This window comes from Ahaetulla prasina, chromosome 6 (genome assembly GCF_028640845.1).
Source record: "Ahaetulla prasina isolate Xishuangbanna chromosome 6, ASM2864084v1, whole genome shotgun sequence".
NCBI classification, from domain to species: domain Eukaryota; kingdom Metazoa; phylum Chordata; class Lepidosauria; order Squamata; family Colubridae; genus Ahaetulla; species Ahaetulla prasina.
The window spans coordinates 62,257,888-62,285,093 of NC_080544.1; the positions used below are offsets into that span (position 1 = coordinate 62,257,888).

Genomic DNA, 27,206 nt, shown 5'->3' on the forward strand with positions numbered 1-27,206 from the left:
CAGATATGAAATGTATTTAATTACATTTTAGGCCATGACATTAGCAATTCCGGATAACATACACGTTTCTAGGATTTCCTAGGAAAACCTTAGGATTGCTAGGACTGTAAGCAGTTGTGCTTTCTGGTACAAGATCATGGAAACCTCTGACCTGGAAGATAATGCATCCTCTGGAAAAGAGTGAAAATATTTGTGTTCATACATACTGAATTGGGCCCATGCATGATGGTCAAATAATAAAAATAAGACTTTTCATCTTTTACTTGGATGCTTCTTTTTATACTCTTCTAGATTGGTTCACACACCATGGTTTGTTTAACTTTGATTCATTGTATACAGCAAAATGGCTAAGTTAACATATAATACGTTAAACCAAGAACCAACAAACCATATTATCAATTTGTAGTGTTTACGCTCATTCTTCATTTTATAGAAATTTAGTCAAAATAAAATGCATTTCAACAATAAGTGATCTGAAATGAAGTGGTTGGGAAAAGATACAAGGGTTTTTCTATATGTTAAGTTTCTGTCATTGAACAATGTAAGGACACAGTTGTGATATTTAATTCACATCTATAAACATTTAGACTGCTCAATCCAATTATACCATATTCAATCTTAAACTGAGATAAACAAAGTGGATTTTTTTACAATAATTGAATATCAAAAAGTGATGTGATTACCAAGGAAGCACTACTTTGGATACCAAACCTACATGGAGAAAGTAGTCCTGTTTATCTTCAGATGGCTGTGGATTAACAAGCAGATGCTGCTAATGGCAAAGCAGAACCTGGAAATGCCTGTAGAAAAACAATCTCTTGAGTAAAACAGCAAGTGATAGAATTACCTTGATGCACTACTGCCAGTGCAGAAAAGGACCTGAGCCACAGAAGGAATCCCATAGAAAATAGAAAATATGAAACCAATAGAAAATATTGGTCCAACATTCCCAAATTGCTATGACTTTATGTGACCAGGAACAGGCTACAACACAGTGCTATTTCATTTTGCTGTTCAACAATTCTATTTTGTTGTTATTGTTTTAAAAAGACAGCTCTAAATTCTTCACAAACTCTTTTTGTACAGTTTAATTAGAGTAGGGATATTGTGTAGTGTCAAAGGATGTGCATATTATGAGGTTAACCAATTCCAACTCTGGAATTTTCTTATAGAGATTGAAAAAATAATTATTCAAGAGATTGTCATATTTGCCCAGGGAACAAATATAAGACAAGTAGAAGCTTTAAAATAAAGTTTTGCAGCTCAGGCTTAAAATATTTATGTCTAGTAATGGAAATTCATTTGTTACCTGAAGAACAAGAAGTTGAGTCTATGGGTTTCCAATTGACTTATTAAAATAGAAGTTGATTCCCATTCTGCTGAAGAAAAATTCAAGAAAATATGCTTAAATTCTACTCATCTGTGCTACTCATATATGCTAGCTATTGCATTACTCTATGTACAAGAATTCTGATGCTTTTACTTCATATCACTGACCAACTTAATATCACTTTAGTTAACATTTAACAGAGCAGCTGCGATCTTCCAGTTTCCAGCGCGTGCATGTGCACCGGCCACCTAGTTTTCCAGTTTCTGGTGCGCATGCGCGAGTGAAGACCAGCTAGAGGAAGACATGATGGAAAAGGAGCTGTCATCAGGGAGGCGAGCTGCCCCAGGAGGAATGAAGGAGAGCGCAGTTCCTCATGCATGGAGATGCCGCTGAGGGCCTGACTCACTGGCAGGGGAGCGGCTGCAGGGGCCGGCTGGTCTCTCCTGCTGCTGCTGCTGCTGCTCTAAGCCGCTACTCTAAGCCGGCCAGCACTCCGAACCGTGGATGTGTGTCGGTACCATGAGTTGGAGGGCTGGGGCCGCACAAGAAGCCCACTCAGGCGGGGAAGGAGGGAAGCCCCGCCAGTCCTGGCCAATAGCTCTGATCCCCTAGGAAGTGATCGCTGAGATCCCCTCTCCGCATCTTTGGGCACACGAGCTATCACCCGTTGCTCTTCCGGGTTCCAGCGCAATGGCCAGCTGGTCTTCACGTGCAGGGGTGCACCATAAACTGGGAAGACCAGGTGGTCGGGGTGAATGCATGTGCCAAAAACGGGAAGATTATCTTTCAGCGTGTGCATCCGTACTGGGCAGCTGCTTTTCCGGTTTCCAGCGCTCTCACGTGAAGACCAGCTGACCGGCATGCTGGAACCCAGAAGAGCAACGGGTGATAGCTCATATGCCTGGAGAGATGGCTCTGTGTCCCATGTCCAGCAGGCGTGCCATAGGTTCGCCATCACGGTACTAGACACTGTCCATTAGGTTTCCTGAACAGACCTAGTGGTTCAAAAACCATGGAAGCATCTACATTTCTTAACAATTCTTTATTGAGAAAACATATTTTCTTCTAAACTGGATATTATCCACCTTTTAGGGGAAGAAAATGTAGAGAAAAGAAACTTTACCTTTAATTTTTACTATTTTGGGTTAAATCTTTGCAGGTTATTTTGTTGGACTGTAAGCAACACTAAATTTTGCTTTTCCGTTTTGTATTCCAACCCTTCCTCACTATCACTTTTCTATTCTTCACCAAAGATTCTGAGTTTAGGAACAGGAGAAGAATTTCAAGTTATTTCGTGTGCAGCAATAGAGAAATATTTTCTACTTGTCTTCTTATGGAATGTGTTTTCTTATTCCCACTCTGGTCTTTTTTGGTAGCCTCACATCTAAATATCAGCCAGGTTCAACCTTACTCAGTAATTCTCAGAGATGATGCAAAAAGGGAGAATATTTGCATTGATAGTTGGAGGATGCACCTGTATTTTAAACTGCATTCACAATTCATGTTTCACATTCTGTACATCTAATTCAGGCTGCAATATATATTACTGTAGAGCAGAGAGGGCAAGAGAGTTGGGTGAGAGGACATGAAGAAACAAAGTGGGGAATACAGCTTCTGTAATTTCATTCAGAAACTCAAGAGATTGTTTCGCAAGCTACAGGCAGGCATGGCATCCTAGGCAATCCCAGTAAAAGGTACTGGAGTTTTTGGCAAATTAGTTGTCAAGCTTTTGCAATACATGCTATTCAGTTTTACGCTGTGATGAGCAGTATACTGAGATTGATATACATAATACTGTAGCTGAAAGCATAGCATCACACTTGGAATATGTTCCAGAGATCATTGAGTTCACCCTGTTAATAGAGTAAATCATTATTACAGCATTTATAAGCTAATCCATTAATCAAAACATTCTTTGTTCTTGCCTTTTGCTATGTGTTTATACTCAGGTTTTTTCAGGACAGGTTACTGCTTCTTAACTTCTATATCCATCCTTCATTTGCAATATAGAACTAAAAATGCTGATCTATTTTCCGCAATTATTGTAATGATTAATAATAATAGTAACAATAGTATTAATTATAGCATACCTAAAGTAATTGAAAACTCTAAAGCATTACATAAATAATATGATTCAGATTTAGTTGCTTTATTCCTGGTCTTGCATGCCTAAAGACGACATTGACACACTTTTTTTCTGTAATTGATTGTTGTCCTAGGGGAAATTAAATCAATCATGCACATAGCAAAATAATTATGAGCTAAAAGGGTCAAGAAAACCAATTTAGAAATTTTCATTCTGTAATAAAATAAGAGACCTTTAAATTTATATCAAAACTATTTTTGAACTTGAGAGGCCATTAAATAATTAGGCAAGTTATTTGGTGAGGCCTGTACTTTAAACACTGATAACAAAAGTATAAAAGAGTCAACTACTATTATTAGATGGCACTTGTGAAAAGTTGCTCTCTCTTCTTTTTCTTTTGACAAAAAGTATATATTAACATAGTGGAAGTTTCATTTTTTATTTTAAATCTTGTTATCATTTACATTTAATGTCAACCAAAAAAATCCCAAGACTTTATATCTGAATTATCTTCCTCCCCCAGGCTAACTTAATTTAATTTTGGAGAACACTGTATATAGATCTTTGTTTCTTTTAGTAGCATCTGAGGTGAAATGAATAGAGATAAATAATGTGGGGTGGACTGTATCTAAAAGGCTATTGTGCATCGGAGTGTAAACAATAGGATGGATCCTCAGACTGGAGAAGTATGCAGGGTTATTAATAACATAACAGATGTCTGGTTGCTCATAATTAGTTATGACATCTAACTTAATATAAGCACCACTTTTAGAAAGTGCAGGGATAGAGCTACTGGATCTGGTTTGCAAAAATCTGAATGACCACTACATGAAAGCAAAGAGACACAGAAAATTATTGCTCTTTGCTGCCATGCAGAGTTTTGCAACCCAGACTTAGTATGATGCAGAGGCTTCAAAATATTGAAACAGAAATATAATAGATGTTTTTAAATATTTACAAGCCTTTCTGTCATTCTTTCATGCACCACCTGATACAATTGATTGGTGCTCCAAGAAGTAGAAAACTTTTTTAAAGCCTCAATTTCTCAATTCTTAAAGTATTTTTTCAGCTTTTCAGAAAATATAATTTAATAGTTAACATTTACAACAAATGCTCCCAAGAGGCAGCATTATTTACAGTGGCCAAGACCAATCCTCTTCTTTTCCATCCAACAATGCCATAGGCTCAAGCAGTTATAGACAGTCCAGAATTTCATGTCTGGATTGTCTTCTGCAGCACAACTGGGTGCTTAATTCTTCAAGATACAATTCTGGCTCTTTTAGATGCGTTTTCCGTGCTACATTGCTTGTTCTGTTGCCACTTGCCAGTAGGGGGCACACCATCCACAGGGATAAAGCTGAAATACTAGATTCTAAGCTTCTTCCTGCTGATACATTTTTGGTAGCCTCTGATGTGATGGATGCATCTTGACTTTCCACTTGCTGAGCACAGAAAGCCAGGAACAATTCTTCATATTACAGCTTCTTCATTGCCCACAAGGTGGCACAAAGAACCCACTCTATGATAGTCTATAAGAAAATTGCAAAGGGTTTAAAATACTGCTTATTTGGAAATCGCCACAGCAAGTGGGGATGCTAGGACCATAAGAACATGTGAAATATCTGTGAATAGTTTTTTCCTGGAGGCACTTCTGTCCTCTTTTCCTGGTGATGTCTACACACCCCTGCCAAGAAGTGCCCCAAGAGGGCCTCAAGGTCTGCCCTTGGTAGTGGGGTTTGATAGAGCTACCGATACCGGCATGCCAGGGCATTAACATTCTTCACCACGTAGAAGCTCATAGTGAGCGGTGGAATAACAAGGGTTCGTCCAGGACGAAGGGGACGAGGCTTCAGATTTGGCAGGGTTCCATCATCCAACATAGTGAGGAACTGTCCATTAAGCTGCACAGACCTGCACAGACCAAATGCATTTTTTCAGTCAAAATGTAGAAGAGAAAACTGCCCCTTTCCAGATAATGTGGGGAAAGGTAGAACTTAGAGATAGTATAGATGTTCTTCATGACAATGATAAAAGAAATACAGAAGACTTCAAGATAGATGGCCACTAGCTTTATCTTTACATCTCTGCTATGGAACCTAAAGATCCTATGAAAGGACGAGGCTAGGACAGTGACTCCATTGTCAGATAAATTATACCAATACTAGAATCACATGGATGGTGATAAGGTTAAGAGTGTAGAATTCAGGACAAATAAAAAACTAGCGAATGTATGGTTAATCCAGGGCAGGGATTCCCAACCTCCGGGCCATGGCCCACTACTGGGCCTTGAGCTGTTCAGAACCGGGCCGTGGAATTGGTGGGCGAGTGCATGCATTCCCATTTACACAGAACCATCCCCTCTCCCCTCCACCCATCTGCAAAGCTGGAAAGTTTGGGGAACTCTGATCTAGGACATGCATGATGACAAGGTGCAGTGATGATCAACAGTCTGGAAGACTTTAAAAGCAGATTGGACAAATTCATAGCATACCATTAACCGGTATCTAGTTATATGACTCATGATGCTGGAATATAATTCCAAAACCAAGACAGTATGTGACTCGACACTACTTGCTGAGAACATGAGAGAGAGGCCTACTGTGCTTGCATTCCATTTGTGGGTTTTCCACAGGCATTTCATTGGCCATTAGGAAAATGGAATGTTAAACCATATAAGCCTTCTTAGGTTTGGTACAATACTGTACTTCTTTTTATCTGATTTTGTGCAGAGCATTATAAATAAATGGAGAATAAAGCAAGAAGGTATATTGGAATAGTTTTCTTTATGGGGCCTGGAAACCTCTGATCAAGCGTGGATGGAATTTTTGGGAAAACAACATTGCTGGATTCTCCATCAGTATTTTAAAGCTGGATGGAATTAGACACAGTGACAAGTTCCAAAAAGGTAGCCTTTTCTGTTTACAACACAAAAATACATGGTTTCTTAAAAGTGAAGATTATTCACATGATTTATTATAACATAAGCTTTTGGGACAGCCAAAAGATGGAAATTAAATGGCAGGTAGCACACCATATGTATAGATGAATAAATGGAGTACAGTGCTTAATATCAATGCTTGGTCACTAAAGTGTTCCTTTAATGGGTTCCTATGATAGTGGCCTTGAACTGGACAATAGCACTCACCTTGACTGAAGTCCTTCCTGACCATAGGGCTGCAGCACATACTGATGGACAAGTTTGTCCCGAAGGGTCCCCACCAACTTGATTTTCTTTCGTGACCGATGCAAGTTGATAATGTAAATTGTGATAGAACCACGGACATAATTATGGCTGTGAGAAAGATAAGAGCTTAAAGGTGAACCATTTGAATAGCTTTTAGTAATAATGTGTTAGCTCTAGAATTAAAGATTTTCACTATTATTTTCCAATCCCAACATGAAATTCTAGTGATAGGAACCCCATTTTGGGACTTACTTAGCTTAACTGCCTAACAGCAAGAAACATTTCCTCCAGTTCAATCCAGGATGTTCTATCATATCAATTGTCCAATCTGTCACTTTGCAGAGAAAGATTTAGCTAAAAGATACTCCCAACATTTTCTGCAATAATTCCTTGGTCTTAATGAAGCCACTATGGACTGGTGTTTTCAGAGCAGTTAAGGTCCTATGTTTCCAGTAAGATAGGACAAGATAACATTTTTGCTTCAAGATCTAGCCTGGTGTGCATCAATTGACGTATCAATATTTTCTCTTGGAAATAGTTAATACCCATTAGTGCAGTAAATGTAATAGTTTTCTGTCTAGTTAAATGAATAGGCTTCCAACCCTACCATTGTTTAATTACAAGTGGCTATTAAACTGAATAGGAAACTGGCATGTGAGGCAGGTGCAGTTACTACATCTGTGATGAATGGATGATTAGAGTGGGCTTCAGGTTTTTAATATTTGTTGCAGGCAGCAATAGGATAATTAGGCCCTTACAAGTTTAACTAAAATCATCCTATTTAGCTGTAATTTGCCATCATGTACACTACATGCTGAAGTGATACCTGCCTAAAAAGCAATATTTTATAGGTCAGAAGTAAGTTATACTGTATGCTAAAGAAAAGTCTTTGGGGGAGGGATATTTGAAAGCTAATAGAATCATTAGATACATGTTGAGAGTCCCTGGTTGAAATATCAGCTAACCAGATGAATTGTTTTAGTGGCCTTTGGTAATCTTTCAGTCTACATTTCTTTCCTGAAAGGTGACAGTGATGATGATGTGGTTAACAGCACTATTTTATTATAGGATGTTTATGCAGATGGGATAATGCAAGGCATCTGAAGCTTTAAACATATTATTTCCTTAGGCAGCATTTATAAGGTTTTCAATACTCCTGCTTTTGAAGTAAGCTTAGACAAGAATATCCCCAAAGAGGAGAGAGTTAGCTTCAGCTTCTGCACAGGTGGCCCCCATTTACAGCATTTGCCCTGGGCATGGAAAGGAGTCAGGGGTCTGCTGGCCTGTGCCTACTCTCCCTTTCCCATCTCTCCCTGTTTCTGTTGCCAGTTACCTGTCAGCCGTTGGCCAAAGTTCCCTCTAGGAGGGGGAGGGGGAGGGGGAACCTTGCTGAAAGCATCTGGGTGATGTGAAGTGGTAACAATAGGGACCTGTGTCTTTAGGAAAGTCCCAGGTCCTACACTCCTAGGATGCTTTGAAGGCTTATCGTAGAAACTCTAGCTAGGCTAGGTGCCCCAAATGGGAAGTGGGGGGAGAGAAGGAACTGAAACCAAACCATGGAGCCTTTGGGGAACTGTACTCCCTTGATGTCATCCACAACGGCTCCCACCACTGTCCCAGAGATAGGTGAGCTTCCCTATCAACACCAATGTTGTTCTTCCCCTCTCCATGATCTGAGAAAGCCACGTTGCCAAGTTGTACACAGAGAGGGGGGAAAAAAAGGAGGTCAAAACTTATCCATGTATTTATATAGGGTTTTCCTCCTAGTGCACTACTGTTCAAATAATGAAGCTTGTTCTTTAGCAGGTATAATAATGACACATAGCTCTGGGAACCTGGAACACAGAGATTCATCTGAATTAGACAACATTTTCTTTTTGTGGGTGTAGCTCACGCTGATTAACCCCATTTGGGTCTGCTGATCTTCAGTGCCCAATCTCCATTTTTTACTTTAATAGTTGCACCTGCTCCGAGATAACTCACTTGTAGTAACTGGTGCAGTGAGCATAGATCCGTAACTTATCACGAATCACCCTGCCAGGGCGAGGTTTTCTCTGCAGTCCAGCAACATGAACAGCAAGTACTCTGGGTCCCACAAGTCGCTTGTATAGCAGTGAGAGCCAGTAGTCCTGTCAAAAAAGCCAGATTGATTATTCCTAGGACAGAGTTTATGGAGAGACAGTATAAAGGATTATGAAGCATATTGCTGCAGTCCAAGAGTAACACTATGCATACAGTAAAGAATTATGCTTCTCTATGTTCAGAAAATATAAGGCAGGTTTTTTTTCTACTTTTAATAGCTATACATATGGGAGAATGTGGAATATGTGTTTTTCTTGTGTTGAGAAACAATACTTGCACAAATTCTTCCTTTCAGAATACTGTCAAAAATGTTTGAGCTCTATCCAATACTGAACCTACTACTATAGAATTTAAGTATCTTTTTGCATGGAAAGTTTGTGACATGACCCCAGGGGTTTCTTATATAGGTGTGTTTAGAAAAGGAGATATTGGAAAAAACATAAATTAGATGACCTTTTATACAATCCTAATATGTAGACACGTCTGTCTCCTAGCAGAGACTTACAGGTTACATTCCCAGGGGCCCCGTAGACCTCTGCAACCAGATCTGAGCTCTAAAACTGTGCCCTAACCACATGGTGAAGAAATGCTGCTTGTAACCTGACAAATAATTGCAGTATAATAGACCTTCCACTCCCAGTTCTCTGAGAGTTATTGTTGTAAAACCCAGAACATAAAATGCCACTTGTGGTTCTGCTCTCGTCATTTCATGTTCTGTTCCTTCCAGTGACAAATGTACATGTGTTTGTCAAATGAGATGTAGCAGAACAATACGGTGCCATTTACAACAAGTATGAGAACAATATACCCTTAGGATTGGTGTGCAAAGCAGACAAGAGTATTTACTGTAAGTTAAGGTGTAAACACAATTTCGTGCTCCTTTTCATAATACTTTACAGTACAACTTAGAGTCTGTCTTACAGAAGACTATGCCTTACAGAAAAGACTATGAAAATCTGAGGATAAGAAATTATTTGTTAGATATTTTTCATGAAGTCTCACATTTAGAATATCCCCTCTAGTAGCTACTGAGCCTGAAAAATATGTAAGCTTCTCATAAGATATGCTATTATAATTTGGAAGTTTTCTTACATGTTTTAATGTTTGTATTTTAGTTGCCTAGGATTTTGGATAAATCTTTAATTTGCTCCAACTGAGCATTACTTCAAGTAATAGTAAAGACCAAAATTATCATCAAATAAAGTAAATGGCAGTATACTTTATTAGTAAACAGCAGTTCAGTATCTGCCAAAATACTCCAAAAATTATAAAGAACCTAGCTAGATGAAAATATCTGGAATATCATATAATATATATGATATGGATGATATTCCAGAAGTCGATAGACATTCAGTTTGGCAAACTGGATTAGCCTAGACCTCAGAACTGTTTTAATGGGTGCCACAACAGCTCAATTGTCCTTCCTTCAGCAGAGAATCTCTGGAGTTAGGGCTAGATCAGCCATACCATGGAAAGGAGAGCAACTGAGCTCTTGCAAGGCACCTAGCCAAAGCTTGTCGCCAGCTGATGGGCAGCCAGGCCAAGGCAGTGATTGATGCCATGGCTTCTCTCAGCATTGGAGGGTTTGCACAAAGGAAAGATAGCAAGTCTTTGTCAATGAGTTAGTGGGAGGATTCAATTTCACATCCCAGCAGTCTTGCAGAGCCCCAAACACCCACTTTCATCTCCCTGATAGCTCCCACGGGAAAAAAATGGGCACCGCATCCCAGCCCAGCTTCAGAGTCTGCTGCGGCTGAGCGATGCCATTTCTGCCTGTTCAACAGACTCTACCTCTCCACCCAAAAATTCACCTGTTTTGGATAGGAAGAAAGATATTAGCACTGAGTGAGTTTTACTCAAAAGAAGATGCATGCATAATATGTCTTTTTTTCTTAGCACTGTATGTTTAATTTAGAATGTTTGAAATCCTAGAGGAAGCTCTGCATAGGATTTTGATTTTTCTGAGGCCCCCAAACTGCCTTTTTGGTATAAATGCTTTGGAAAAAAGTATTTACATGTTGATACTCCGTTAACAGCAGATCTGTTTTAACTTGGACTTGTAACATAAGTCTGTGTCTCTGCCTCTGTCTCTCAGTAGCCTGATAATTATCTATACCACATTTTCATCCATCCTTACTCGCTCTCCCCTTTTCTTATCAGTCTATTTTATAAAGCAGTGTTTTTTTAAAAAATTAAACCTTAACTTTATGAAAAAAGAAGCATACAATATTTTTTAAATCTTTCTGTGTCATAAGAACTACAGACCATGCATGTCTTTGTCTTTTTCTAATATATGCAAGTTACCTAAGCTGACATCTTGTAAACATTTTTTGGAGATGTGAGGCATAAGAAGCCTGAATCAACACATTTTTAGCTAGGAGAAAATTTCAGCAACCGATGCTTTCCTAGAATCTAATTGCAGAAAATGTCCTCTTTATTAAAGGATAACTCTGCTTTTGTGGCTGCTCTTCTGCTTCCCAAATCTGCATGCTGCACTCCAAGGTCTTGTGGGCAGCATGTCTCAGATGTTACCAGGCCTGTACATTTCTGGCCATGGAGATTCAGAGCTTTTTGATGCTGCTAAGTTTCACTTACAAGGTGTAAAATTTACTAGACTGAAATGGAAGAAAAGAAAACCTGCTATTTTAAAAGATTAACATGTGTTTTTCTTATTAGAACCCTGTATACTTTCAACAGTGAATACTTCTGTCCTTTTGAAGAACTGCAAATAAGAGGGTCTGCATTAAATTGCAAGGAACCACCCTGCTGTGTGAAATTGTGAACTTCGTTCACCTTCATTCCTATAAATTTAAACTTTGTTCAGCTCCATTTTCCTGCCACTTTGCTCTTTCCCTAAGGGCCTGGTTGCCTTGGGTTTGGTTGTTTTTATTGTATGTTTTCAGGACCTATATCTCCCCTTCTGCCCCTCCTTCCTCCCTGCTATGTCTTAAATGCCCCTCCCATGAGAAATGCCCTGATTCTCTTGGTCTTGTGCAACCCACAAGGGTCCCATTGAGACTCTCATAGTGGACAAAGTTATAGCTCCAGAGGTAACCCTGCCCCATCTGCTTTCAACATGTTGTACTTGACATTAACTAATGTCTCCTATTAGCATTGAAAGAAACCAATCTGGAAAAATGTATTTTCAAACCGAGTTCAAACAGGCCACAAAAAACAGTAGATTTTCAGCTGTGTGTGCAAAATCTTTTCTTAAATATATATACACACACATACACACAGTGTATCTGGGTAAGAGTGCCTGTTTGTCTGTGAAAGCCAAGAATTTGAGGAACAGGTCAAGGGTACAAAGTCATGCACAAATCCTCTGATTTACTGACTGGGAACATGAAAAGAAGAGAGAAATTCAGACTGATTTAGCAGAGATAATATAGAGCAAACAAGAAAGAAACAAGCAGAAAAGTGAGGTGAGAAATGAACGGAATTACTGTTGAGGTATGTGCCTAGTAAGAGAGAAAAGAAGAGAGAATTCTGACTGGAAATGATAAAGAACTTGATGAAGATACAGCATGTGAATAAGGTTGCTACCATATTATGTACCTCTACTAATAGGTGAAAAATGCTGCCTTGAAGTAACTCTTACAAAATAAGCAATGATGGAGAAATAGTCATATATATACATTACACATCTAGAGTATACAGTATAATATGTAGGACAGAGAACCAGTAAGAATAGAGGGATGTTAATGCAAATTCAGACGATACAGTACTGTATCATCCACCTACCGGCAATGGGTTGAAGTTCTGGTCCACAAGATGGCTGTGCCCATGATCAAAGAATGAGTGTCTCATTACCACATCGATGCCCTGGCTCGCTAGCATCCCAAGAGAGTTTAGCCACCTAGTAATTTAGAAGACAATCAATTAGCTTTTAAACAAGAATAGCAGGATAGATTTCCTCAAGCTAGATTGTGTCTTAATTCCATATATCAAAGCTGTCTTGTCTAACTGATACCTCACAGTTCACTATAGTGGTCAGTGATTTGTGATGACTGGAATTATATTCCAATACATTTGGAGGCCACTAGTTTGGGGGAAGATGTTCCTGGTGCATTCTCTTCTTTTGAAAGGTATTAATTTGCCATCCCAGTAAGATATGTTCATGAATTAATTATTCTGCTACTTCACTGAGAAATAGAGTTAGCAGTCACCATAGAAGCCTCTAATTAAGAGGAACTCAAGATCTTTTCCAAAAATGACATATTTCAGAATTAAGTTATGGGAACATTTTGGACTTGATAGTTGAAACCCAGCATAGTCAGATAATATATATTGCTATTGTGCACAACGCAGCACGTTTTCAGCAAATTTATGATGGAAAAAACCTCAACATTAAGAGTCAAAGATATTTCTACAATTATTTTTACTGTCTTCCAACAAGGGCAATGGACAAAATGCCCTATATTGTCTCTGTACATTAGATAACTTTGAATATTAGCATATGTTGATTTTGAATGAACCAAAACAACAAATTTACTTTTGTTCACACACCCATGCCCACACACACACAAACACGTACAGATAATAAAAACATTCTAGCAGGTCTACTTTCCCCCTCCTTCACCCAAGACAATCCATTATTTGTCTATTATGAGTAAAACTTAAATCCTTTTGAACTTAGACAGCCAGTTGATTGAAAGTGTGTCTTGGCAGCTCTCCTGCGTGGAGGTGGATATGATATTACCAAGATTCTATGGGGAAAACTTGGGGATTTATGTGAAAATATCCCAAGAGAACTTCCATAAATTGTCCATGGAATAATTATAAGAACTGAATGAAATATTGGGGGAAACTGAATTTCCATTGTTAAGGTGTAAGGCACCACTATATGATTCTCCCTTAATTTTAATGAGATATTCAAGATGAATGTGGAATCGTGACAGTTATGATGAGATGAGCCTACCACCACAACAATGCATTTGATGAGGATTTGAAGTTATGACCAATTTAATATCTGCTCAATGAGCAGGTAACCGCTGTGGCTAGGAAGGTCTCTGTGCAACTTTATCTGCTGCACCAATTGTGCCCTTTCCAAAATTGGGAGGTCCTTCAAACAGTCATTTATACCCTGATCACCTCATGGCTTGACTACTACTACATGTCCTTGAAGACCACCCAGAAGCATCAAACTGATCCAGAACACAGCAGTGTGGGTATGTTCACAAGCTATACTGAGTCCCAGTTTGTTTCTGGGTGTGATTCTGCTTATTACCTATAAAACACTATCACAGACCTAGTTATTGACAGACACATTCCCCTATAATCTCTTCTCAGCTGATTTGATTTGACAGGATTAATATTCTCTGAGTCCTTGAACAAAACTTTTGGAACCAGGATTTCTTTTCATTCTCTTTTTATCTTTTTTATCTTTTCTTAGGAATAGCTTCATAACACAACTCTTTTTAATGTCCAAAATAAGAAAGTTGTCCAAATCACTCTTCTAGTTGAAATCTATACATCCAAGTCACTCTTCTGATTTACTATTTGTGTGTCCATTTTAGAAATTAAAGTATCAGCTGGTTTTACTTATAAGTCCTGTATAATTTCTATGTCAATATTGCTCTTGTATTCTGTCAATTTTAAATCCATATCTAAAACAGCCAGATTCTTATACAGGTAGTCCTCGACTTATGACTGTTAACATCAGTTCAAAGTAACTGTGGTGTTAAAAAAAACCTGACTTACAATGACTTGCAATGTGTTTAAAATTCAGGTGCTTGGCAAGTTATTTATGAATATTTATGAAGGTTACAACATCCTGAGGTCATGTGATCATTGTTTGCTATCCCAGGGTCCTTCCAACAAGCAAAATCAATGGGAAAAGTGGATTTACTTAATGGCAAAAATGTTGTAAAATTGAATGCAACTCATTTAATGACCACTTTGCTTAGTGATGGTAGTTCTGGTCCTAACTGTGGTTGTAAGTTGAAGACTAGTTGTAGTAACTGATACTCTTAAGAGAAAGTTCTGAGAACAATGCTGTGAAATATCCTTGAATTCTTCCAGAGTTAAAATACTTTTCTCATTTTTCAATTCATCATCTCCTCTCTAAAACTCCTTTGCAAGTTTAGTACTTTCCTTCAGTTTTAATACCATAGCCTATCACTTTCTTTAAAACCATAATAAAAGTTAAATGTGTACTTGAAATAAACAAATGAATGAATAAACAAACAAACAAATTTATTTATTTATTTATTTATTAATCGAACTTATATACCGCACCATCTCCCGTAGGACTCAGGGCGGTTCACAGGCATATTAAAACAGTACAATAAATAAACATTAAAACCCAATTAAAACTAGATAATATCATGGCCTGATCACTAAAAAATAAAAAACCTATAAAAACCCCATTAAAATATGCTAAAACCTTTTATCTTAGGCTAGTCCTGCACGCTGAAACAATAAAGTCTTCAGTTCCCGTCTGAAGGTCCGGAGGTCGGGTAGTTGTCGTAATCCTGGAGGGAGCTCGTTCCACAGGGCTGGTGCCGCCACAGAGAAGGCCCTCCCCCTGGGGGCTGCCAACCTACATTGTTTGGTCGACGGCACCCTGAGGAGGCCCACTCTGTGGGAGCGCACAGGTCGTTGGGAGGCAATCGGCGGCAGAAGGCGGTCTCGAAGGTATCCCGGTCCTAAGCCATGGAGCGCTTTAAAGGTGGTCACCAAAACCTTGAATTGCACCCGAAAGACTACCGGTAGCCAGTGCAGGCCGCGCAGGATAGGTGTTATATGGGAGCAACGCGGTGCTCCCTCTATCACCCGCGCGGCCGCATTCTGGACTAACTGGAGCCTCCGGGTGCTCTTCAAGGGGAGCCCCATGTAGAGAGCATTGCAATAGTCCAGGCGGGAAGTGACGAGGGCGTGAGTGACTGTGCGCAAGGCGTCACGGTCAAGGAAGGGGCGCAACTGGCGAATCAGATGGACCTGATAGAATGCTCCCCTGGCGGCGGCTGTCAAATGGTTCTCTAAGGACAGCCGATCGTCCAGGAGAACGCCTAAGTTGCGCACTCCCTCCCTGGGGGTCAGTACTTCCTCCCCCACAGTCAGCGATGGTGTAAGCTGACTGTACCGGGACGCCGGTACCCACAGCCACTCTGTCTTGGAAGGGTTGAGTTGGAGCCTGTTCCTCCCCATCCAGACCCGCACGGCCTCAAGGCACCGGCCCATCACCTCGACAACCGTTGGGGTGGTTCGGGTGAAATGTACAGCCGCGTATCATCAGCGTACAGATGATAATCCACCCGAACCCACGGATAACCTCACCCAGCGGCTTCATGTAGATGTTGAACAGGAGGCGAGAGAACAGACCCTGAGGCACCCCACAAGTGAGGCGCCTGGGGCGATCTCTGCCCCCCTGCCAACACCGTCTGCGAACGGTCAGAGAGATAGGAGGAGAACCACCGATAAACGGTGCCCCCCACCCCAATCCTCCAACCGTCGCAGCAGGATACCATGGTCGATGGTATCAAAAGCCGCTGAGAGATCTAAAGGACCAGGACAGAGGAACAACCCCTGTCCCGGGCTCTCAGAGGTCATCCACCAACGCGACCAAAGCCGTCTCGGTGCTGTAACGGGCCTGAAACCGGACTGGAACAGGTCCAGATAGACAGATTCCTCCAGGTGCTGAGGAAGCTGATATGCCACCACACTCTCAACAACCTTCGCTAAAAAGCGAAGGTTGGAGACTGGACGATAGTTCGCTAAAATAGCCGGGTCCAGGGAGGGCTTCTTAAGGAGGGGCCTCACCACCGCCTCTTTCAAAGCGGCAGGGAAAACACCCTCCAACAAAGAAGCGTTGGTAACTTCCTGGAGCCAGCCTCGTGTAACCTCCCGGGTGGCCAGCACCATCCAGGAGGGACACGGGTCCAATAAACATGTGGTGGAGTTCAGCCTACCCAACAACCTGTCCATGTCCTCAGGAGTCACAGGATCGAACTCAGCCCAGATAACATTCTCAAGACTCGTCTCCGCCATCCCACCTGAATCTATCCAATCAGTGTCCAAGCCATCCCGAATCTGAGCGATTTTATCAGACAGATATTGAACAAAATCCTCAGCACGTCCCTGTAAGGGGTCCTCCCGAGCCTCCTGCCTAAGCAAATAAAGTTATTTGTTTTCACACTTGTATAAATAGGATGTAAATTCCCATGGAATAATTTAAAACACAAGTTATAATCAAATAGTAATGGTTTAAGATTCCTTAAACCATTACTATTTGATTATAACTTGTGTTTTAAATTATTCCATGGGAATTTACATCCTATTTATTAAGCTTTCTTTATTTCCATCTGCTTTTTTCCCCCCCAAGAAAAGCTTGAGGCTACCTCATTTTCTTTTGGGCAGAGATTCTTATCTCCAGTGGGGGGAGGGAGAACAGTGGAAGGGAAGTTGCCAAGCACAATTTTTAGGTGGAATGCTAAGTCAGACAAAACACGTTGATCCCCTGCTGTCAGTGTATATAAGCAAACTCTTTTTTAAAGAAAGTGGACCCCTATACTAATTTCTGTTGATTAACCTGGTTTGACCATGTGGATCTCCATAGAGCACCTTCTATGAACTTAATAACTTGAACTTTCCCTTGTGATTTCCTTGTTTTATTTTTATAAATGAGTTGAAAAGTTGCCAGGATTGTTCTTTCCACCACCACCTGGATGACCTATAACCTATGACATCCCTTTCCCACACACCATGAGGAAAAATACTAATCTTAAAAATGGATTTTAATGACACCTACTACAAAATTATCAAAAAGAGCTTCCAAGGGCCTTGTACTAAAATATGAATTTTGTATATTTTCATAACATAAAAACGAAATAAAAATCATTAACTTAAAGCAAAGACAAATGGAAGAAAAAAGGGAGGGGAAAGGGGAACTTAAGCCAATTAGCACTGTACTCCTAAAGATGGATGCACTTGTGCTTAAAGTATAAATAAATCTGCTATAATAATGTGTTAAAGAGTTCTGAGAGGCACAATATTCTTTTCCATTCGTTAGGTTATCTTAATCAGTCACTTTTTTGGCATCTGAAAATTCAATAGATATTACTTCTTATCTTCTGTTGCCTGTGGATTCATGTCTCTGTTGTTTTGGCACTAGTTGCTTTACTAACCATTTTTAAGCAATGAGTCCTCATGATATTTCCTCATTCTTATTTCCATATAAGAAGTAAGAAAATAAAGCTGAAACAAAACGGAATTCTGTTGTGGATAAATCTTTTGATCTTTCAAAATCATTTAGAGCCAGTTTGGTCTAGTGGTTAAGGCACCAGGCTAGAAAGTGAGATCTTCAAGTCCCACCAGCCATGAAAGCCCATTGGGTGATTTTAGGCCAGTTGCTCTCTCTCAGCTCAACTCACTTATCAGGGTTGATGTTGTGGGGAAAATAGGAGGAGGAAGATGTGGTGGATATGTTCGCTGTCTTGGGTTATTTGTAAAAATAATAAAAGCACACTATAAATAAATAAACAAAATATTTTAATCTCTAAGGAATTTGGCAATAACAGGTAAAGCTTAACAAGTGTGGCCAGAACCAAAAAGTCTTTGCTAATATCATTTTTGCTCCCTATCTAATACTTTCCCTTCCCTTCCCTTCGCCCTTCCCTTCCCTTTCCGTCTCTTAAACAGCCCTCACAATAGATTGAGACAGATAATTCTTGTAAAAATTCTCTGGTGGTTGTAGGTCCATAGACTGCGTGGTGGTACGATAAAGCATTAGAACTAATTAAAAGTTCCCTTTCTAATCTGCTTACAGTATGTCCATTTTATACATAGATAAATGTGGAGAAGCTACTACTTTAAGGTACGTAGCTATTGCTACCTTAAAGCAATAGCTTCTCCACTTTTATTTATATGTTATTACTAACTGCCTTTACTAACGTATCGTCTCCCAATGAAACAGAAAAATGGATGGATAATGTCTAATAAACATTAATCCAATGATAGTACAGTATCCTTGATTTTAGAGTTGGGATTAGTGTGTTTTATAGACAATAAAGAAGCCAATCAACCATTTTGTGCACTTACTGGTTTTCTCATAAACATATCATTACTTTCATCCTTAGCTTAACTTACAGGAAGCTGGCAGCATAGGAATCTGAGAGATTAGTGATGCCTCCTTCAGAAGCAGCCCCGATACCCTCTAACCAAATCCTTTTTCCAGGCATGTATGCATTGACCACCTGTTGCCAAAAAAAAAGAAGGGGAAAGCAAAAGTGGTGGTAAGAACATAATAACCTTGCTGTTCAACAATTGGCTATAGCTGGTAACTTTAAAACATGTATTTTCACAGGTTAGCATAAATAATACTGATTTTTCAGTGACTAGTAGGACTGAAATAATGAAGAAAACAAAAGTAAGAAGTGGATGGAAAATATGTTAATCTGAACAAAACTTTCTTTTATTTTCTTCTACTTCTTTTATGATCATTGATCTTGCTTTCCTGGAACATATCACTCTTCTCTGACTTCCTATTTGTTTACCTCAGTGTGGGCTCTCTTAGTTTTGTTGTACGTGCACTATCTTTCAGTGATTATTTTCAGTTTGTTTGTGTTGTCTCACACGAAGTAGCAGACAGCAGGCTAATCAATAAAATACTTCACTCTTTCAAAATGAAATTGCCCGTGCCTTCAAAGCCTCATTTCTTTATGAAAACAGAAATTACTCACACAATGTAAGATATTTCCATTATCCAGATCAGACCCTTACGTAAGGAAAGATTCTTGTTTTTACTTATACTATAATTTTGCTTTCCAAGACATATATCACAGTAGGCTGCTATACCATATGGCAACACCATTAACTTTTCTTATTCCCACTTACAGCAGAACTTTGTATAAGATCTCATTCTCAGTTTTTAAAATGAGTACAAATTGACCTCATTCTCAGGTTTTAAAAAGATAGTATTTTTAAAATTTTCACAATGGTATTTTTTCTCCCATATATACACTTTGTAGTTTGACTACTGCTTGCCGCTGCCTAGTTTTGAGTAGTTTTATATACAAGTAGTCCTCAATTTACAATCACAAATGAGCCCAAAAATTCTGTTGTTAAGCAAGATTTAAGTGAATTTTGCCCCATTTTATGACCTTTCTTGACACAGTTGTTAAGTGAATCACTGCTGTTGTTAAATTAATGACACAGTTGTTAAATTAATCTGGCTTCTCTATTGACTATGCTTGTCAGAAGGTCACAAAAGTTGATCACATGACCTCAGGACATTGCAACCATCATAAATATGAATCATCTGAATTTTGATCACATGACCATCGAGATGTTGCAATAGTCATAAGTGTGCAAAATGGTCATAAGTCACTTTTTTCAGTGGCACTGTAACTTTGAATGGTCACTAAACAAAAGTCGAGGACTACTTGTAATTTAAAATGTACATTTATAAATATATATGTTCTTTTAGTAAACACTTCTTTTCATATATGATACAGTTTATGCACCATAAAACTGGGAGCTTACTGTGTATATATGCAAGTGTATATAACCTAATGAGAAACAACATGTTTCTTAGATTAACATGGATGTCTGATTGTTCAGGATATGTTCAGAATCTACATTAATATATAAGCCTACAGTAATTTCTTTATAAATCCGAGCAGGATTTTGGTCTCTAAGATAGTTCTTAATAAAACATAGGCATTAGTAGCAGCTACAAAGCTATTTCTTACTTTAACTATACTGGTGCCTTTAATGAAAGTAATCAATGTCTTGGAGCATACTGTATGTTACCAAGCCCAGAACTTTGTCAGACACTGGCTTAACTCTTTCCTATGAAACTGCAGTGGTGAAAGAGAAGTATGCACATGGCACTAGAGACCCCATTGTGAGAAAGCCCTTGTAACATAAGATAAACCTTGACAGCACAGACATGTCAAGGACCTGATGGTGCCAAAAAACAAATGCATGTAAGTGAACACAAGGTCTGATGATGTCAGTTTACAACTCTTGCTACATCTGGTTAGAAATCTGACAAGTGCCTGAAGGTCTGATCATTCACTAGACTTACTTGAAGGAACCATCTCAAATTATAAAACAAAGACGAGGAAAGGAGGTAATAAATTTAATTAGGGCATCTGTAAGCTGATATCTTTGGATTCTCTAATGAAGTAAATCTTCCCCTGTTAGGATCTATTTGGCAGTGCAGCTAAAAATTCTTTTTCTATTAAGAGAGAAAAATAGAAAAATTCTTTTTCTATTAAGAGAGAAAAATGATCCATAATAAAGTTGTTTTTATAGCTTTCTTGATAAGTCAAAACATTCTGTAAAAATGGACCAAACATTCTTGTGAAGTACCTTACAGGAAATAGAGCTAGGCATAATGAGTTCATAGAAGTGGCCTCTTTTCCCTTGATATACATTAGCCAAAGGAAAGATTCATCACCTTTGTTCTCCAAAACTAGCATCTCCTCCCCCACTTCCTTTCCTACATAATGACTTTTGTATTATTCTTACAAGGGTTCTGAAATTCAGCTATTTCAGTCAATAACAGCTTTCCCAGTATCTCTATCAAAACAGGGTTTAGGACATTTCGGCTGTCCGCAGAATCTCTCTCAAATATTCTTATACTTATTTTATCTATCTTATTTGTCAAATTTGCTGGAAGTTACAGTGGACTTGAGTTTGCTGGAAGTTACAGGGTCTTAAAGTAGCAAAGTAGAAACCTTTGCTAAACCCGTCTGGTACTGAGCACTTGTCAAATTCAGACTCAGCACCCTGAAGTACTTGAAGCTCCCCACCTTTGCAACACTCACTCACTTTCTGGATTTTCCTGATCTGGTCAGAGAGTGTGTCTAACAGGCGTGTTTTCAGGAAGTCCGTCACCTTGGCCACTCGGCCATCAAGGTAGTAACTGGAATGAAAATGAGAAGGCAACAGTCAGAGGGGCTGCAACTATGTGCTCTCCCTCACCTTGACCAAGGACCGCTGCTGTCCACATTTACATTTCCCCCAAATATTCTCTCTGTTCTGCACAAGGTCAGCTGCTATTGGTGACCTTTGCTTCTTTCGTCTGTTCTTTTTCTGTGCTTTTGCCACATGCTTTTCCCTGTGCCCCAAACCCCATTCTTCTACAAGTTTCTTCATGGTGATATTTTTTCTTAATTCTTCTTAAATTTAATTCTTCTTAAATCACTCTAACTTTATCTTTTTGTACTTTTATTTTCACCTGCAGCAATTTGTAAGTCCTAGATAACTTTATTCAATTTAATGAAGAGAGAGACCTCAAGCCAGAAACACATAATGTCTAGAACTATGATAAATATAAACAATAATGACTATAAAAATAATAATAATAATAATAATATGATTACAAAGTATGGAAGTCCCCTCAGTCAATTTTCCAGACGGGTACATTTACTCAGATTGTAAATAAATTGACAGACCAAGTATAAAAGAATTGTAAACACTAAAAGCAATTCATTTGTTGGAGAATAAGAGGAGAAAGCTATTTCTTTCATGTTCTATTTGTCTTAGATGTCCTAAGTTTGGTCATTACAAGCAATAAAGATGGTATGACCCAACCAAAGGTTTAGAAGTCCTGTATTGGTATGTTAATTGCCATCATAACAGTTCCTACTAATTAGTCACTTTGATCTTCTCAAGTAATGATATGCACTGTACTGTTAATACAAAAAAAATCACATACATGAGATAATAGCTAGGCTAGATTCACTGCAGAACCAATAGTCTCAAGTAAAATAACAACGTTGGCTGAGGATCATAGCTGAAATAACCTTAGGAGAATATTGGTTCTGTTATGTACTTTGGAATCATCTTCCTAAAGGTTATCAACTGATTCCAACTTCTATTTTCTTTTCTTTCATCTTATTCTTCGTTCATATCAATAAATAATTTACTGGATGATACATATAAGACAGGTAAAAGAGAATTATCCTGCTATAAAGTTGGATCTCAGAGATCTGTGGTAAGCTAGAAACTGTTTACCTTTAAGTGGAATATATTGATGGATTGTCTGTATCTAATTTAATGTGAAGGAGTCAACGGTAAAATGCAATGTTAGTAAATTAACATTTTATATATAGTATATTCAGATGTAAAGCATATGCTACAATATATGTGTTGCTATCTGGATGGGGAGACACAAACTTAAAAATCAATCCTAGAAAAATGAAATAGCTAGGATTAGGAAACCATCCAAAATGTTATATAGAAATTCAGTAAGTAGTTTTGCATAGATTTACTCCATTCCACATGGATTCATAATTTCTTCTGATTTTCAGTTCCTGCTTAAAGGGGAAATGGAAGTAGTGATAAGGGCCTTCGCACAACTCCATATAGAACCTTTCTTGGAATGAGAGAGCCTGGTCTCTCATTCCAAGAAAGCCATTGTATTGTAATATATTCAACATGAGGCTAGTTTTGAAGAGAATTCAAAAATCACAGCTGGTCCAGAATGAATAGTTGAAGTCAACGGCTTGAATAGTTATGGGTGCATCTCCATTTGTCCATGTTTTTAGAGCTGCACTGCTTACCACTTTGCTAGTAGGTACAATTATTTATTTATTTATTTATTTATTTATTTATTTATTTATTTATTTAATCATATTTTTATACCGCCCTATCTCCCAAGGGACTCAGGGCGGTTTACAGCCAAGTAAAACATAAACATAAATACAAGTTAAAACCCCAATTTAAAAAACTTATTAAATATGGCCGAATATTAAAACCACAATAAAATAGTAAAACCCCATTAAAACCAAATTTAAAATTTAAAATTCTAGTCCAGTCCTGCGCAGATAAAAAGATGTGTCTTAAGCTCGCGGCGAAAGGTTCGAAGGTCAGGAAGTTGGCGAAGTCCTGGGGGAAGTTCGTTTCAGAGGGTGGGAGCCCCCACAGAAAAGGCCCTTCCCCTGGGCGTCGCCAGCCGGCACTGCCTGGCTGACGGCACCCTGAGGAGTTCCTCCCTGTGAGAGCGTACGGGTCGGTGGGAGGCAATCGGTGGCAGTAGACGGTCCCGTAAGTATCCCGGCCCAATGCCATGGAGCGCTTTGAAGATAGTTACCAAAACCTTGAAGCGCACCCGAAAGGCCACAGGTAGCCAGTGCAGTCTGCGCAGGAGAAGTGTCACATGGGAGCCACGAGGGGCTCCCTCTATCACCTGCGCAGCCGCATTCTGGACCAACTGGAGCCTCTGGGTGCTCTTCAAGGGGAGCCCCATGTAGAGAGCAATGCAGTAATCCAGACGAGACGTTACAAGGGCATGAGTGACCGTGCATAGGGCATCCCGGTCTAAAAATCCTGGTTGTCACTTTTAAAGTCCTTCGCAACTCAGAATCTGGTTGTCCTCATTATTGCCTTCTTCCAATTGGTTGGTCTGATAATATCAGATAGAAAGGGTTCCCTCCAAGCTATTAATACCTGTATTTTCCAACAGGGTTTGGGGATAGATCTGTTATACATTTTGTTCATTCTTCTAGTTGTCTTCATTAATGCTAGCCATAAATACAAGAAAGGCAGGGAAATACTTATTTTATTATTAATGGGTTAGGTTCAGGCTTAGTCAAACTTAGTCATCTTAGAAAAGATCTAATCAAATCAATGCAATAGCTGTGATTTCAAGAAGGGATTCTCTTAGTATAGCTAAGACCAGATCCAAACCACTGTAAGCCAATGTGTGACTGCTTCAAAGTTGCTATTTTAGTTCTTTCGGTTCTTTTTCCTGAAATATTTTAATTCAATTTTATTTCTTGGTTTATAAAAATCATAGAACCACCACACTACTAATAGAGTGATTTTCCTATATTCTCAAAACACGTTATATTGTAATCTAGCAATACTTAGCAGAAAGAGCAAGAGACACATAGATTAAATAAATGTTGCAGGTTAATTAAAAAACCTTGACCTCAAAAAACTTGGTTTCAAGTAAAATTTGAGTGAGCACTTATAGTTTATAATAGATCCAGCTTTTAATATCTATCATACTGTAGCATGTTAGCTGTCTCACAGCAGTCTCACATTCTAAATATAATCCAGCATTGGTTTGTCAACCAGATCTATTCTCTTAAACTACAAGGAGATAAGCAGCATTGACAAATGAGAGCTCTGGAACACATTATCAGGCACGCCAATATCTAATTGTCAGATAGTAATGGGTGGAGAACCTAATAGAGAACAAACCAGAGTGGGGAGTGGGAGGATGTCATTCAGGATGTAGATAGACCTAATTACAGTAGCTGCTCCACAGACATGTTGTCTAGCAACCCAGGAGAGGTAAGGTAATTTATGCTTGGTATCTTGATCAGTGCCTTCTATTCTGTTTATCTTGTCTGAAGACTTTAGCCGTTAAGTCTATTGTTCTGTATTTCTAAATTAGGTAGTAGGTTCAGAGACCTACTGCTAAGCCTTATAACATTTTCACATAAGTCTTGAGAGAATAGGAGTTAATGAATTCAATGCTTTTGTAGAATTCCCATCCAAGCCAATTGGGCACAAACAAAAGGCATTCCCAGTACAGTAGATCAGATATGTCTGCCTCTCTTGACAAATGTGTTTGCTGCTGGAGAACTAAAGTGCCATACAATTGAGAGCAAATGTTGTCTCTCTATTCTCCAAGTGATAAAAAGAAGGATCTAGGGAATTATAGACTGGTCAGCCTAACACTTATACTTGGAGAAATTCTAGAACAGATTATAAACACTATTTTGACAACAATGAGGTAATTACCAGAAATCAGCATGGATTTGTAAAGAATAATTCTTGCAAGATTAATCTTATGACTGAGTAGATTGCAGAAATACTGTAGACATAAAATATCTAGATTTCAGCAAAGAATTGGGCAGATTACTGATAATTTACTAAATAATTACGGTAGTCAATTAAAAGTGGTATGGATAGCATGACAATAAAGTGGCTTGACAATCATTCTCAAACTGCGTGTCAGGGTTCCAAGCAATACATCCACTTTTGACACTATGCTCATCAGTGGTCCCTAATCTAATTCAAGAGAGATGATGACGTATCACAAGATTTAGTTCCTAACCCTCTTCTTCTTCAGTATTTTCATTAATGATGTGTATGAAGAGATAGAAAGAACGTTATCAAATTTTCAGCCACAACAAAATTAGGATACCTAATAGAAGACAAAGATAAAATTTTAAACAAGCTTAGTAGCTCAGAAAAATAAGCTGAAAGAAACAGAATTGTATCTGTATAAGAGAGGTACCAGAATGGGAAAGCTGCTTGGTAATTCTATTTGAAAAAAGATCTTTGGCATAGTAAACAATTGCAAACTTACTATGAGCTAGTAATATGATTGGCTACAAAAAACACATCATCAACAAAAGTACAGTTTCCAAATCATGGGAAAAAGTACAGGTAGTCTTCGACTTACAATTACAGTTGAGCCCAAAATTTCTGTTCTTAAGTGAGATATTTGTTAAATGAGTTTTGCCCCACTTTACGACCTTTCTTCCAAAGTTGTTAAGTGCAGACACTGCAGTTGATAAGTTAGTAACACGGTTGTTAAGTGAATCTGGCTTCCCCATTGATTTTGCTTGTCAAAAGGTGATACACCACCTTGGGATACAGCAACTGTCATAAGTATCACCCAATTGCCAAGCATCTGAATTTTGATCACAGGATTATGGAGATGCTGCAGAGGTCATAAGCTTGAAAAATGGTCATGTCACTTTTTTCAGTGCCTTTGTAAATTTGCACGGTCACTAAATGAACTGCTGTAAGTCGAGGACTAGCTGTAATTCCACATTATTCTATTTTGTTCAGAAACCATATTGAGTATTTTGTCAATTTCTGGGGACTGTACAATAAAGAGAGGCAGTTTGCTATAGTAGTTAAAGGGATCAGGTTAGATACTAGGAAACTCTGAGTTCTAATTCCTTCTTAGGCAAAAAAACAAGCTGGATGACTTTGGGCCAATTATTCCCTCTCATCCCAGGAAGAAGATAATGGAAAACCACTCCTGGAAATCTTGTGGAGAAAACTGCAGCGATGTGCTCAGACAGTTGCTGTGAGTCTACACAAATTTAAAGGCATATACACAAACATATACTTTAAGAAGGACTTAGATGAACTGGAACAGGTACAGAAAAGGGCAACAAGGACAATCAAGGGAGTAGCAGTAAGTCATATAAAAGCAAATTTAAAGGAGCTGAAGATGTTTAGACTTGGGGAGAGATGAGTGAGAAGAGGGTGTGATAGCACACTTCATGCCCCACTTGTGGCAGAGAATGAGATCAAGTCCTCCCTCACTGAAGAGTGGTTTCCTTATAATCTGCAACCTTCTTCTCTGGTTCATCATTTTTATGCTTTTGGCACCCTCTGGCCTAATTGGTTTAACATGATATGTAATGTTGACAATTTTATCTTTGGTCAGGAGACTGGACCAGATAGACTTTAATCTCTCTAATTACACTCTGAAACTCAATCTAAATTGTTTTGCCCACTTGTCACAGATGTGACAGTGCAGTTTTGCTCTTACTGGTGGAACGCCTTTTCATTTGCAGCAAATGGATTCCTATGCC

The 27,206-nt window shown here is 38.8% G+C and overlaps 1 protein-coding gene across 1 annotated transcript in view; it reads right to left on the bottom strand.

Annotated features, from left to right (window-relative positions):
• Window positions 1-548: 548 nt before the first annotated feature.
• Window positions 549-27,206, bottom strand: part of HPSE2 (heparanase 2 (inactive)) — a 204,275-nt gene continuing 177,617 nt past the window's right edge. Inside the window, exons 7-12 of the mRNA XM_058188912.1 lie at window positions 21,463-21,556; window positions 18,772-18,878; window positions 12,427-12,541; window positions 8,584-8,729; window positions 6,562-6,708; window positions 549-5,327 (exon numbers count right to left, since the gene is read on the bottom strand). Coding sequence (XP_058044895.1) covers window positions 5,162-5,327; window positions 6,562-6,708; window positions 8,584-8,729; window positions 12,427-12,541; window positions 18,772-18,878; window positions 21,463-21,556 — 775 coding nt within the window. The 3' untranslated portion in view covers window positions 549-5,161. The remainder of the gene's footprint in view (window positions 5,328-6,561; window positions 6,709-8,583; window positions 8,730-12,426; window positions 12,542-18,771; window positions 18,879-21,462; window positions 21,557-27,206) is intronic.